Source organism: Diuraphis noxia, unplaced genomic scaffold (assembly GCF_037042655.1).
Source record: "Diuraphis noxia isolate RWA-SAM2 unplaced genomic scaffold, SU_Dnox_SAM2 contig0003, whole genome shotgun sequence".
Classification (NCBI taxonomy): Eukaryota; Metazoa; Arthropoda; class Insecta; order Hemiptera; family Aphididae; genus Diuraphis; species Diuraphis noxia.
In genome coordinates, this window is record NW_028301713.1 from 62,513,378 (window position 1) to 62,529,007 (window position 15,630).

Below are 15,630 nucleotides of genomic sequence, written 5' to 3' on the forward strand. Positions count from 1 at the left end.
GCGTACCACTTTTAATTTTCCCAATCAAGCATTGACTTATTATTATTTTGCAATCTATAATTCCGTTACTTAAAACACAAACATACGAGTATAATATAAACTATTCGATTGAATAATAAATATAGTAATATACCAGAGACCAGACTATTAAAATCCATAATCATATTAATCAATGATAGAACAACCACAGAATAGATTAAATTTAATCTAAGGGAACAACATTCAAATTTTAAATATTTAATCCAAAGCGCATAGTATTTTGTCTGCCATTTGATCTAAATTATGTTGAACTGCCCAATGCCTAGTTTATGATAAATGATTGTTCGGTCTTCCTACACTGAAACGCAAACAGTTGGCCAACCTGTAATCGTAATCACTACACAACTTTTGTTGATAAATAATTGATAAGCATTCTAGCAATATGCACTATCTGTGGTCCGACTGTGACTAATTCACTATTTCACTAATTGTGAGCCCCGAGAACGTGTACGCCGTCGCCGTGTCACGAGATTGCTGTATTACGGTATTCACTTGACTGTTGACTAAGACTAAAATAAAATGGTAAGTTAATTAACTTCTTTAATCTTTAAAGATCTTAACTGTACACTATTGGTTAAAACAAGGAAGCCTAACCTCCCTAAATGTGACACCTTTTTAGTTGCCTTAGAATCGAAACCCACACGGCTCACATTGATAATATAAAATATGTTTTCCCCCTGAAATTTTAATAAATTTCTGCTCATGCTATACCCGTAACACATTGGAACCTTGCATTTTTACGAGTTAATACGAAATAAGTGTTATATTTGAATAATTGATTCCTTTAAATATATTAATAATTATGTAATAATGCCAATTACCATTTAAATAGTAAATAACTATTTACTTGTGTTTTGACACTAACAACTATAAAAAATATTGTTAATTTATAATTTAGATAGTCAAAACATGCATATCTAAATTATTTTAACCATGTCATTTACTTGTTATTATTTGTAGACATACATATATTTAACTGATATATAAACTAAAGATATTGTTGAAAATAATATTTGAACTTTAAGACACATAGCACAAATGTGTAAAAATCTTCTATCCAGTATTTATCATACAATGTAATGTAATAACAATAACATTAATTGTATCTTAACATTATTTTGCAGAGTGATTTTAAAACAGTTATTGAAGGCACTCGAGCCTCTAACAATTTGCCTATTGGGGTAAACTGGAATTTTTATAACAGTTATCCTAAATTTAAAAAAGTTGTTTCATCACGCCAAAATCATGTTCTCAAATTGTATGTCCATACTTTATACACATAATTAATAAGTATAATATATAATACTACTTTTTAAAAACTGATTAATTGCTTAACTTACAGAATATCTGCATTATTGAAAAATCAGAAAATCCCTGGAAATATTCGTGGTAAAGATGCTGACCAACAATTTGAACTTATCGAAGAAGGAAATGACACAATCTTAGACCGAGTGGTATATCTAATGTACCAAATATTTATTTTATGAAGATCCATCAATAATTTTTTTTCTTATAGACTCATAATATTGATACATTAAATGGATCTTTTAAAAATGTGGGTGTATCTGTTACTCCTAAAGCTTTTGTATCTGAATCTACTGACAATACTCAGACAGCAAATAAAAGAAGAATATTAGTACATGGCCGTAATATTGAAAGACCACAAATAAAATTCAAGATCAAAGTCGATAATAGGCCAGTTCCATTTAAACCCCTACTTACTAGTAAACCAAACAGTAAAATACCATTAAATTTGTGCTTGGAAACAAATGAAGATGGAATCATGTTGTAAGTAGTTATATTTCATAGTTGAATAAACAATAAAAATTATTTTGAAAATATTTTTCTTTAGTTATAAACATCCATATCAATTGGAATTAGAAGAGTTTAAGGTTCCAGACGAACATTTAAAGGTATCTAAAGCTGTTAAGCCTGCTTCATTAGAAGACACAAAATTTGTTGAAGTAGACACTGAGGAACAATTGAATTTGATGGTTTCAGATTTAGAAACTGTTAACGAATTAGCTATTGATTTAGAGGTAGAATTTAAACTTTGTATTGTTTTAACATACAAAAAAAAAAATGAGATCATTGTTTTTTGTTTTTTTTTTAAATAGGCTCACAGTTATCGAACATATCAAGGGTTTACATGTTTAATGCAAATTTCTACTAGAAATACCGATTATATTATAGATACACTACAACTACGAGACAAATTGCATGTGCTCAATGAAATATTCACTAACCCTGCAGTAGTAAAAGTAATTATTTTTGATAAAAAAAAAAAAAATTATTACAAAATGTATTGTTTGTCCGTTTTCAGGTATTTCATGGAGCGGATAGTGATATTCTATGGCTGCAAAGAGATCTGGGTCTATATGTTGTCAATATGTTTGATACATATCAAGCTGCTAAAATATTGAACTTTTCTAGAAAAGGGTTAGATTTCTTATTAAAGCATTATTGTAATGTAGATGCTGACAAAGCATTTCAGCTATATGATTGGAGAACAAGGTAACAATAATCTAAATGTGATTAAATATAATTTCAAGGTTATTTTTTCCAAAAATTTCTTTACCATTAAAAATATTATCATGTCTCTATTATATGTTGTTTTAGGCCATTATCGGCTGAAGCCATATTTTATGCCAGATGTGATACTCATTATTTACTCTATGTTTATGATATGATTAAAAAAGATCTTATGGCAATGTCCACTAACCAGTGTAACTATGTTGAATTAGTATTTCAGCGAAGTGCTGATGTGTGCAAAATGGTAAAAAATTACTTATTAATATTTTATTACTGGTATTAATAGTTGATTTTGCTTTAGAGATATGAAGTGAATATTTTAAATGATGATAGTCACTTAAGTATGTACAAGCGGAGTAAAAAAATGTTTGATATCCAGCAAATGTATGCGCTCAAACATTTATATGCTTGGAGAGATAAAATAGCTAGAGAATTAGACGAAAGTCCGGGGTAAGATAAAAAATACTCGTAAAATTATTACATTTTCCTGTTATATATATTACTATTTTCAGATACATTCTACCAAATCATATGTTACTTAAGATATCAGAAATGTTGCCCAAAGAATCGTTTGGTATACTCGCTTGTTGTTCGCCAGTACCTCCATTGGTTCGACAATGTCTTCATGAAATCCATTATATTATTAAAAATGCTAGGGAACAAACTTTTGAAAATGTTAGTATGACTTTCATTAACAATAGTAAGAGATTTTGAATTATTTTACATATACCTTAATATATTTAATTTTGCAGGCTGAGAAGTTAAATGAAGATAAAAGCTTTTCACAAGATGTGATCAAACATATAGATGTGGACATGATTAGTTTACATGATTATTCTAAAACAAAAAAAACTGATGAAGCCTCATTACCCACATTATTAAATGATTTAAATAAATTAGTTGATGATGAGATTGATATTCTATATTTTACTCCACAAGAAATCACTATATTTCAAGTATTTAAGTTATAAATTGTATTTTTATACAGTGGAAAATATTATATACTTTGTATATACCATAAACATTATACTAAATAATCATTTTTTTTTTCAATGTAGGAAGTGAACAAAAAATCAAGAAAACATATTGGTTTGACAAATATTGTATATAAACAACCGTATGAGTCGTACTTGAAAACAATCAAGTATAACAATGTTGTTAAAAAATCATTAGAAATTAAAGAAGAAATCAGCGATAGCAATGAGCCACTAAATGCTAGTATCCCCATGGAATGTACTGACAAACTTTATTTAGCACCACAAGTAAGATTTTATTTATTTGTTTTCATTGTTAACATAATATGTAGGATATTATTATACAATAGTAGTTTCTAAAATTTCTTAAATATGATTTTAATTAGTTTTTAATTATTTGTCGTTTTTATCAAAAATATTTCTTACCTGTAATGCTTAAATTAAATTATTGATTTAAAATAACTTACTCTGTAGCACATTGATTTAATTATTTTAATATTTTATTTTTAGGCTGAAGAAATTCAGAAAAAAACTATTGAAATATCAAATATTAAAAAAGATGTTCCAAAAACATTTATAAGAGAAATACAACTTGAAGATCAAAGTTCTAGTACGAGTTCGACTACCCAAAATCCTACAAATAATTCAAGACAAATTAAAAATTTTAAGCCTCATAAGTATGAAACTACAGATTTTGCTAAATTCCACAATCAATCAAAAGACGTTATGTTAATTGCAAAACGATTACAGAAGGTAAAAACAACATTAAGTAATAGAAATATTCAAATATGTGTCAATCCATTATTTCTTTTCAAACTTCAATTTCAACAAATTCAATTATTGATAAAATATTTAATTTGTTTCAGAAAAAGAACAAATCCAAAAAAAATAAAAAGCCAAAGAGGTTGCAAAAAACTGTATAAAGTAATAATTACATACATTAATAAAAATAATACCTTTTATATTTATTGTGTTTTGTCATTTTTAAATTTATTTTGTATTCGGATTAAGAATGAGAGAACCACTCAGGCATAGTTTAAAAAAATTAATATTATTTTATTGACATAATGAAATAGAGACTATTTATTCATGGATGATAGATTAAGTATGTGCCGGCGGATCTACTAGTTTTCGTTGACTGCCAGGAGTACTTTTGTATCAGCAGTTTATTGATTTAATAGTTAATCATTTACTGACAATTTTGAGAATGTAATAACATATTTCAAATTGCATCTTAAAACTCCGTAAAAAAAATGTCAACGCAGTTTTATTACTCTTTAAATCTATCAGTATAAGAAATACACATTCAACAAAAACAGTTTTGTGTTGCGTTAGTATTGTTCATTTATTAATAAACTATAAAGGAATTATTATTACCTACTATTATCGTAATAAATAGTAAGAATATTATCAATATAATCTTATAGGTTTTTTTTCATATTTTTATTTTAAAGCATAACATTATTAGTATCATAAAATTATAATATTTTAGTTAAAACCAAGGAGATTATAGTGTTAAAAATTATACTAAATGTTATATAAATTTGAAATGTATAAAACATTCACATTTTGGTTCTGAGATTTAGATGAGGTAAGATTTGCAAACATATATAAAAGTAGTTGAAATAATGCCTCGTTTTTCAACTTTGGTATGATTTCTGACAGGAATGTTAATCTGGTTGGAACATTGAAAGACACAAATTGAAAATTCAAGAGTTTTCAAAACTGGACTTTAAGACCAAAACCAGTTTTAAAAAGAATTTAGAGTAGCAAAACAGAATAACCAAAAAATTTCTATTGAATGTTGATATTAGTAGTTACCATTTTATACACACCATAACATTTTCAAAATATATTAAGAGGATGTGATACCCGCATGTGTTGTCTCCATCTTACAAGTGCATTATATAGTAAATTTTTCGCTCAGCAGAACACGTGTAGCTCCGTTAGCTTAAAAATAAGAGTAAACTGACCTCTTATAAAATTTAAATATAAGATTATTATCTGGTATAGAAATCTGGGGTTCAACCAAAAAATCAAACCTAAATCTTTTCAATCGATCAGTCTCCGTCTTATGACAAATGCACCTTGGTGTGTTAGTAACCTTACAATCCATAAAGACTCCAAAACAAATAATCATCCAAACCCGCTAATTTCTAACCTCTCCTCCAAGACTCTCCCGGATAACCCTCCCCGTCGACTAAAGCGTAATTGGCCTCGTGATTTACTTCGCTAAAAAATAAAAAAAAATAATAATAACCAGTTTAAAGTAGTGTCAATGGACGCTCCCTTCAGTCAAGCCTCCTAACCTTGTAAATAAAATAAAAAAAATCTCACATTTACTTATTGTTTTATTTTTATTACAGATTGTAAATTTATATTATATTAAATAAAAAAAAAAAAAAAAGATTATTATCTAGACAACCTCATATGCTTTTGTATTATATTATATTAAATTTAATTTAATTGAAAAAAACGAGATGAGTATTTTAAAATTATTAATTTTTTGTGCATTTTAAAATACTCATAACTTGCTTTAAAATTTAAATATAATAAAAAGCATAAGAGGTTGTCTAAACAACAATCATATCTTTAAATTTTATAAGAGGTCAATTCACTCTTTTAAGCAAATGGAACTACACGTGTTCTGCTGAACGTAAAATTTTCTATATAATGCTGTATAATAAAATTACTTGTAAGACGGAGACAACATGTGCGGTGGGTATTATCACGTCCTCTTAAGACTATCATAGACTTTACAGGGATAACATTTTTTAGTTTTTTAAACTATTTATGATAAAGAACTTTTTACATCAACAAATAACTTAGAAATATTATACAAGTATACAACACATATGAAATATTTTTCTTAGTAACTTTATAAATCAACACTCATTATCTCAGAATAAATATTATTAATTGTAGTTGACTGATGACTATTACCACACATGTCAATGATAAATAAAAGGGATGAGACATATTGACATATGATCACTTGTATAGCAAGCAGAACCTACTTGCTTTCCTTTATATTTAGAAAAACACCTCTATTTATCATAATTTACATGTAGTTTAAATAGTAAAATGTATTGTTAAATAATAGTTGCTATAAGGTGACCACCATTCCTCAGGAAATAGGAACCTTAAAAATAGTGTCATCAATATTTATTCAGTTCCAGTTTTTGACATTACTCACAAATAAATATAAAAATAAAATATAAGTGATTCTATTCAAACATGGTATGCCAGGAAATAGCATTAAAAACCGTAAACATAGAAAAATTAAATAAATGTAATTTTGTGTACATCAGGGAAGAGAGACAAATTGGAATTAGTTTTTTTGATAATCTGACTATTCTGACTTGCCATAAATAGTATGCATTTATTAGAACAGTTACTAAGCATGGTTATGATTCTTTTTAAAATTAAAATAACCTATGGTTCTCTAAAATTTTCTTAGCTAAATGATGAAAATAGGCAAATTCACTTTATATATTAAAGCCAACATAAAATTATTCCTATTGAATATTAACTTGTAATGTAAGTTCATGAATCTTCTATCACAATAAAGCGAAGACGAAGACCAAAATTAAATTACTACTAAAAAAAATAATTATTAACTAATACTAGCATGTTTACTTCATTTTCACTAAATAACTAACAATAAAATCAAAATTCATAATTTGTTATTGTCATTTATAAATAGAACATTAACAAACTTGTAATAGCATTTATAATGTGCTGAAACATTTTAATTTTAATAAATAAAAAGAAAGAAGTTCATGAATACTTGGAGTACACTGGCATCTTCTTAATAATTTAATAAATGCACAACTTTTTTATGAGGATACCACACCTGCATGTCTCAGTCATAAAAGTATGTAACTTAACATATTTTATGCTCAGCAGTTCACATTTAACTCATTCAGTTTAAAATGTAGAGTGAATTGACCTCTAGAAGATTTAAGTACCTACATTATCTAAGTAATCACATGAGTTTATTGATTTTAAGATATACAAGTAATTTATAATTTTAAAAATACTTGCTTTATGATAGAAAATTAATAAAAAGCACATGTGATGACCTAGATTATGTACTTTAATTTTTATAAGAGGTCAATTCACTCCACAACTTAACAGAGCTAAACATAAATTGTTGAGCACAAAATAAAATAAAAATATATGTTACGCACTTATATGACGGAGACAACACATGCAGGTGTGGTGACCACTTAAGATTCATATGAATCAGCAGAAAATTTTGCCAGAAAACTAGAATGTGATAAATTGTGGCTTGTATAATATACGTCAAAATCAAAAAAATTAATGCTATACCACCATAAGTAACTTATAAATTATGTTTCTTTTTTATGATCTTACAATCTAATATTGTTTCAAACAGTTTCCTATTATACAAAAACCACGGGTTCTGTTCTATTAAGAATATGGGTAATTAATATTTTTTTACTTCTAATTTAATACAATATGATATTCATAAAATGTTATGTTGATGTTAATTCAAAATTTAACGTACAGACAACTAAATATGAATTAAGCATTAACATTTATACTGGCCAAAAGTTATGATTCAAAAAAATGTTACATAACAGGACTTGTTAATATATTAGTTAGACAGCATTTTTTTAATTAACTTTAATTAATTTCAACACGAGGCCAGGCAAAAAAAAGAACAATAATTGCATCATCACTTTTCATTACTATCGAAATAAAAAATATCAATAATTTTTGGAATGAGTTTTATATGATCTAAAACACTTTGTACAATTTCCAATTTAAACATCTATGCAATAGACATAATATTTCTTAACACGTGTTCTAATGAAACTTACAATCCATTTGTACATAAAAACACATGAATTTAAAAAATATGTATATAAAAAAAACTAAGTGTTACTAATAATTAATAAATTTGATTCTTATAAAATAAAACATCGAGAACAACACATAACTAGGATAGAAAAATATTTATGCCACTTGCGATGTCAGTCTTTGTGATTTCTAAAACAAATTATTACATCATGCCACCCATTCCTCCCATTCCACCCATACCACCCATTCCTCCCATACCACCACCGCCTGGTAATGGCTCATCCTTCTTTGGTAATTCAGTGATAACTGCTTCTGCTGTAGTCAATAATGATGCGACTCCTGCAGCGTCAGTTAATGCGGTTCTGACAACCTGAAACAATCAAGTTCATGATATTACGTCAAGTAAGATTTTATTTAAAGTGAGAATTTTACATAGAAAGATTTAGCTCATGGGAATAAAATCTATGGGATTTTTACAAGTTTAAAAAAATTAAAAACACTGAAAATAATCAATGAACAACTTAAGAAACTATGTACAAGCCTACAGGCTATATAATTAAACTTTACCATATCTGTCCCAGTAAATATCTTTTCTTAACATCACATACTTAATTAATCGATGGAACATCCTAATATCTAATACACACACTGTAGACTTTCAGTGAAGAGTCTACTAATTACCATAATATGGCATACACAGTTGAAATGGTTACAATACACATCATGTAATTAACAATTTATAAATTGAACACACACAAAACATACATTAATAAAATTCTTAAGACCTTGTTATAACTTTAAATTTATAATGGTATTTTTAAAAAAATGCCAGTACAGTACATTAGTATATACATATATATATATATATATATATATATATATATATGTATGTATGTATATATTTCAGTTTTTAGGTGCATATTTCCAACTATTATAGAGTATTTAGTCTCTAACCCTATGTTATCATGGTAGTTTTCAATGACTTCACTGTAAGAATACCCGCATGCTACATCAAAGAGTAAAAGATTGTACTTTATTTTGATTACACTTGAATCTAGAATACATGAAACATCCATGTATGTGTACATAACCTCTGGATTTACTATTAAAGCTTTTAATCAATTTAACTCACCTTAGTTGGATCAATGATTCCTTTTTCAACCATGTTAACATAAACGTCATTCATTGCATCATATCCAAAAGCGTCTTTACCTTCAGATACTTTAGCAACTACAACACCAGCATCAACACCAGCATTTCGGGCAATTGTCATACATGGCATAGATAATGCTTTACGCACAATTTCGATACCTAACAAATTATTAATTTAATAAAATTATCTTTTCAAGAAGCATGATATGTGTAAATAACTCAATAACATTTACCGATTTTCTGATCTTTATTGGCTACTTTGACTTTATCTAGTGCAGGTGAGCATCGAATTAAAGCAGTTCCACCTCCAGGAACAATACCCTCTTCAACAGCTGCACGAGTGGCATTTAGTGCATCAGTTACACGATCTTTCTTCTCATTGACTTCAACTTCACTACTACCGCCAATTTTTAATACAGCAACACCAGATGCTAACCTTGCAAGACGTTCTTGCAGTTTTTCTTTCTCGTATTCAGATGAAGTATCTTTAATCTGATCTCTAATTTGTTCAGCTCTTTGTTCAATGTCAGATGGAATTCCATTACCCTAATCATAATTGTTATTAGTATGAATATGACAACAATGTGTATAGTTAAAAAAATTTACCTTTAATAGCAAAGTATCGTCTTTAGTGATAACTACTTCTTTGACTTCACCAAAATCACCAGCTTTAATATCTTCAATCTTCAATTCATTACCTTCTTGGCCAAAAACAACACCTCCAGTTGCAATTGCCATATCAGTCAATGTAGATTTACGATTATCTCCAAATCCAGGTGCTTTAACAGCAGCAACATTTAGACCTATTTTCAATCTAAAAAACAATTTATTAGTGGTTATAAATTTAGTTTATTTAACAAACATAAATAATACCAAATACCTAGAAACTAAGTTATATACTCTTTCCCACAAGAAAACATCTGGGTTTGGGCATGTAGAATAAACTAAACTAGCCAACAAATCCTCTCCACCCAACTAATGTACGTACATATTGACTACCGTCTACCCGTAATATCGAGTGATAGCAATTCAGCCACCATGCCGCTATTTAACATCTACTTAAACCACTACCATCAGTTAATTTGTTTAGATTTTTGCAGTGAATATGCAAGATTAACTAGTTCACAACTTCGCGCAACATTTTCTCTCGTGAGACAGAATATATATTTTTAAAGACAATAAATCATATTTGAAAATAATACCTATTTAAAACTAGCATTCCAATAACTTCACCATCGAGGTCTTCAGCAACAATAACAAGTGGTTTACGTTGTGCATTGGCTAATTCTAAAGCAGGAATTAATGATTGAGCGGATGAAATTTTTTTCTCACTGAATAACACCAAAGCATCTTGGAATTCTACTTTGGCTCCTTTGGAAGATTGATTTAATATTATTAAAAATAGATTTTAAAAATAGAATATACTTTTAAATTTACCTTTAGCAGAGTTAATGAAATATGGAGAAATGTACCCTCTATCAAATTTTAAACCTTCAATAACATCCAATTCATCTTCTAAAGTTTTTCCATCTTTGACTGTTATCACACCATCTTTTCCTACCTATAATCAGTAAAGATAGTATAAATTACAAAATTAAAGCCAACTTATTCCATGAATATAATTCAACAGCAAATGCATTACTTTTTCCATTGCACTAGCAATAAGTTGCCCAATACTATTATCACCATTAGCAGAAATTGTTGCAACTTGTGCAATCTCCTCTGAAGACTGAACTTTCTTTGATAATTCACCTAATTGTAATTTAACTTCATCAACAGCTAACATCACTCCTGATAATAAAATTAAAAGATTAATTAGTATTGTTTTTACATACAGAATCGTACTTCCAATTACCTCGTCTAATTTCAATGGGATTAGCACCCTTAATAATTGATTCAAATCCTTCTTTTGCAATAGCACGTGCTAACACAGTAGCTGTAGTTGTGCCATCACCAGCTTCATCATTGGTATTATTTGCTACATCTTGTACAAGCTTAGCACCAATGTTTTGGAATTTATCTTGCAATTCAATACCTTTGGCAACAGTTACACCATCCTTAGTGATTTTAGGAGAACCCCAGCTCTGTTCTATGATGACATTACGGCCCTAATAAATACAATAGATTAATCAAAACATAAAAACCTATAATACAATTAACAAAAAAAGATGTCTAATAAGTTATATACCAATATTTAATATTTGATACTATGTATATAGTATAATATATAAGGTAAGTAAAATTTTAATTAATTTAGTAATTTTACTCACTTTTGGGCCCATAGTTACAGCAACAGCATCTGCAAGAATATCCACTCCTTCAAGCATAAGTTTTCGCACTTCAGGCCCAAACTTTATGTCCTTGGCATAGTTTCTAGCAAAGTATTTGGGTACATTGTTTCTAGCAAAAGCAGCAGAGATACGGTACATCTATTAAATTATAAAAATTGTTATTGATAAATTAAGAATAAACAATTATAAATAGTATAAAGTAAGTCTGTTTAACATTTTTATCACCATAATAGGAAAATAAGTGTGCTTTAATTGATATTAATTTACTTGGATTAACAATGAAAAGATAATATTTATTGAAAAATTGTCTTTATTAACAGAACTTTCATTTTTAGTATTTTAAAACAAGAATATAAGTACTTTTACTTTAGATTTCGTCATGGAATGCAACTTACTTTAATTGACATTATTATGTCTAACTATCTACAACTTAATAAATTCAAATTGTATTCTAGGTTTAAATAATATATGAACAAAACAATAAATTTAATAAGGATCAATTGTGATTCCAATTTCGTTTTACCATACCCTTTTAAACTTTTATGGATAATTTAAAAAAAAACCACATGGGAAGGCTCTCAACGGGTAACCTCTACAGATTTTAATTATTCTTAATATAAATTGGTTAATAATCTAAAACCCAAAAAATTGTCGAAAACCCGAGACAAACGATCAACGTAACCGACATTGTCCAGTGTATCGACAAATTAGGTTATTCCAATATAGAATAAAGCCGGCCGGGTCGTCCCTCGTCCAAAGGTTAGAATACGTGTGTTGTTGGTTTTAATAGCAGAATACTGACGTCCATTTATCCATAATCGAATAAAAGTGAATATATCTTACCTTAAATGATCTGAAAAGTTCGGCAAAACTGAATGGAATTTAATGTGGTTGATTTAACAACTGGAAATAAAACGAGAGTGATTACCGATTAGTAAAACCACAGCAAACCACGAGAACGGGTTGAACGTAGAGATTATTAAGCCGGGAATCGGGACCAAAGTGAGCAATCTATGGAAATTTCTAGAAGAAATAATGAAAAAAGTTCGAACGTCAACAGTGTGGCCAATAAACCGACAGAAAATTTCTATGACCAGAGCACATTGGCGTAACCAAATGATAAAATTGTTTTAGTACCTACTTCAGAATAAAATTTTAATTATACCATAGAAAATGCTGTGATTATACATATTAATTATTATTTTATAATTAGGTTTAGGTATATATAATTTATTCTGTGGTTCTGCACTCAGTGGAGAATAGAGAGTACCAACTACCAGGCCAAGAGTAGACTAGTAGATACACATTATATAGTGAATAATTAGGGTGACCAGACGTCCTCTTTTACGAGGATTTGTCCTCTTTTTATGAGTGTCCTCTGTTGTCCGGGCTCTTTTAAATAAAAAGTCAAAATGTCCTCTTTTTTATACGTAGTCTCTATTCAGTGGTAAAATGTATTTTAAACGATATTATATTTCCAAAAAATAATTTATAGAATTGGTGATAACATGAGTATTGCACACGAGACACGATTATAGACAAAATTCTGATTATGGCTTGTTATGGCTGTAGACAGTTGTAAGTTGTCCTGTAGATAGTTATATCACAGATTACATGTAATCTGTGGTTATATATTGTGTTGATGTGATAAGATATTGTGATAAGATTTACAAGAACTTTTCTATTATTATTACTATCACAGTATAGTTATTTTTAGAACTAACAATGGAATAAGAATATAATATTATGCCATAAAATATAAAAACATTTAAACCAATTGACTTTCCTAGACAATGATAAGACCAAAAGATAATTAATAAATATTTATTAATCAAGACTTTAAAAAAAAAAAATATCTAATAGACAGTAATAGTTAATACAATAATACATTAATACCTATATAGTCATTTCATTAGTGTTTTTAAAAATGCCTAAGAGAAAATGTATCTTCAATGATCGACTGAAGGAATCATTTAAAAGTTTTGTTGATGGCCGTGACGTTAGTGAAGCCAAATGTATCGTCTGTGATTGCTATGTTTCAGTTGCCAATAAAGGTATGTTTTCCTTCAACAGATTTATATATTTTAAATTCATTAATATGCTTAGTATTTTTACATTTTTGTCAGGGTCTTATGATTTAAAAGCTCATTTAGACACAACTAAACATAAGTCAAGAATAGGTAGCTAGTTCTGCGGTTTCATCATCTAACAATTTAAGTAATTTTGTTATTATCAAAAATACACCTGAAATTTTGAAAGTTAGTGCAGTGGAGGGTACACTCGCATTTCATACAGTTGTACATCACCATAGTTTCCGATCAATGGATTGTACGCCTGCAATCTCTAAGGTTGTTTGAAAAGGTTAAAAATAAATGTTTTGAATTTGCATTTAGTTTTGGTCGATTATTTTTATTTTATTGTTTCTAATAGATATGTTAGATTTTTATTATGCTGTTTATATTGTGCTTCAATCAGCCAACTGAGTATGATAAAATTGTGTTAAATAAATATCACAAGTATGTTTTGTATATTATGAATAATTTTAAAGTACCTATCCATAATATTAGTAAAAAATAAAAATGTCCTCTTTTTTTATAAGAGACATCTGGTCACCCTAAGTGAATAAGTTATAATCAAAAAGAGCGTAGTGGAATGTGGAACCACGGCTTTAGATTCGGTGGTAACCAAATTCTGGCCCAGTGAAACACAATTGCGCACGTTTTAGCCTTTTACATACAAAAACGTTAAAATATAGTTCTTGCCCTATGTGCCAATTTTCCAATACACTGTATAAAAATAACAGTCTGAGAGGAAACTCAACTTTGAATTTGAAAGTTCGAAGTTAAGTTGCGCCAAAAAATTGAGGAGGAAAATTAAAGTGATGAAAATAAAGCTTAGGGCTTAAGAATGACAACAAAATTTAATTGTTGCGCTTGGTTAAAAAATGTTCTTATTGAGACATTAGTTCACATTAGTATTGCACCATCGTTTTTAAACCTTTTTAGTGTAGTGACCCCCAAAATAGGTATAAATATGGTCAATCACTTCGCGACCCCCCACCCCATCTACATAAGGTAAAAACTTGAACAGTAAGGTATATTCTATCATAGTATTATTATCAATATCAATTTTAAATCAACGTTTTATTGTTTTTGACCTACGCGACCCCAAGTAAAGATATTCGCGACCCCCTGGTATACAAACGCTGGTATACACTATCGTCTATCGTGAGATTTAAATTTATTCATTATGATGCTACATTTTACGGTAAACAATGAAATAAATTGATTATTATACCAAGGTATTTATGACGAAAGTGAAGTAAATTGACAGAAATTCGAGTACTTTCTTCCAATACTTATTTTATTTATTTAAAATTATCAAGTATAATTGTATAAACACTATAAATTATAAAATAATATACTTATAGATATTGTTTTTTTTTTAAACAAATAATAGAGTTTTTATAAACGATTTAATGATATCGATTATGATATCGATTGGCTTTTCCAGTTACAAATGAAACTGGTAAGGTATGTTTTCTACGAATTTCGATTCAAACTACCTATAATAATTACTATATCTAATTAAATTAATGATTAAATAAATGATTTAATATCTAATCTATACAAATGGTTTTTAAATTGCTTTTTGTCGAATAATATTGGATGAATTCAAGATGATAAAAACAAAATATGAATAGTTTCGATCAATTATTTTCAACTGTTGCTAGGTATATAGTATATACAGTATAAATATATTTTCACAACTCAGTATAAATGGTAGTATTGACATTATGAATAATATTGTAT

At 28.1% G+C, this 15,630-nt stretch overlaps 2 protein-coding genes across 2 annotated transcripts; one reads left to right on the forward strand and one right to left on the reverse strand.

The window, feature by feature from the left end:
• The first annotated feature begins 405 nt into the window (after positions 1–405).
• On the forward strand, positions 406–4,509 carry Rrp6 (exosome component Rrp6). Its single transcript, XM_015511107.2, has 14 exons — positions 406–561; positions 1,164–1,297; positions 1,382–1,493; positions 1,556–1,827; positions 1,892–2,078; positions 2,157–2,300; positions 2,363–2,553; positions 2,659–2,815; positions 2,873–3,021; positions 3,084–3,246; positions 3,324–3,527; positions 3,630–3,833; positions 4,056–4,298; positions 4,412–4,509. Exons 1-14 carry the CDS (start codon positions 559–561, stop codon positions 4,466–4,468), a joined length of 2,220 nt encoding a protein of 739 aa, XP_015366593.2. The 5' UTR covers positions 406–558; the 3' UTR covers positions 4,469–4,509.
• Positions 4,510–8,285: 3,776 nt separating this feature from the next.
• On the reverse strand, positions 8,286–12,839 carry Hsp60A (Heat shock protein 60A). The gene is made up of 10 exons (XM_089223034.1): positions 12,662–12,839; positions 11,798–11,956; positions 11,383–11,635; positions 11,170–11,318; positions 10,965–11,088; positions 10,730–10,898; positions 10,134–10,341; positions 9,761–10,073; positions 9,508–9,686; positions 8,286–8,745 (listed from the first exon to the last, which is right to left on the reverse strand). Exons 2-10 carry the CDS (start codon positions 11,954–11,956, stop codon positions 8,578–8,580), a joined length of 1,722 nt encoding a protein of 573 aa, XP_089079160.1. The 5' UTR covers positions 12,662–12,839; the 3' UTR covers positions 8,286–8,577.
• Between the last annotated feature and the right edge of the window lie 2,791 nt (positions 12,840–15,630).

Excerpts from the sequence above, each read along its gene's own strand:
- Rrp6 (XM_015511107.2), top strand. Across the intron at positions 1,828-1,891 it reads AATGAAGATGGAATCATGTT|TTATAAACATCCATATCAAT; the intron begins GTAAGTAGTTAT and ends ATTTTTCTTTAG. Across the intron at positions 2,301-2,362 it reads CTAACCCTGCAGTAGTAAAA|GTATTTCATGGAGCGGATAG; the intron begins GTAATTATTTTT and ends GTCCGTTTTCAG.
- Hsp60A (XM_089223034.1), bottom strand. The coding sequence starts at position 11,956 with ATGTACCGTATCTCTGCTGCTTTTGCTAGAAACAATGTACCCAAATAC. Across the intron at positions 11,636-11,797 it reads CTGTAACTATGGGCCCAAAA|GGCCGTAATGTCATCATAGA; the intron begins GTGAGTAAAATT and ends TGTATTTATTAG. Across the intron at positions 10,074-10,133 it reads ACGATACTTTGCTATTAAAG|GGTAATGGAATTCCATCTGA; the intron begins GTAAATTTTTTT and ends AATTATGATTAG.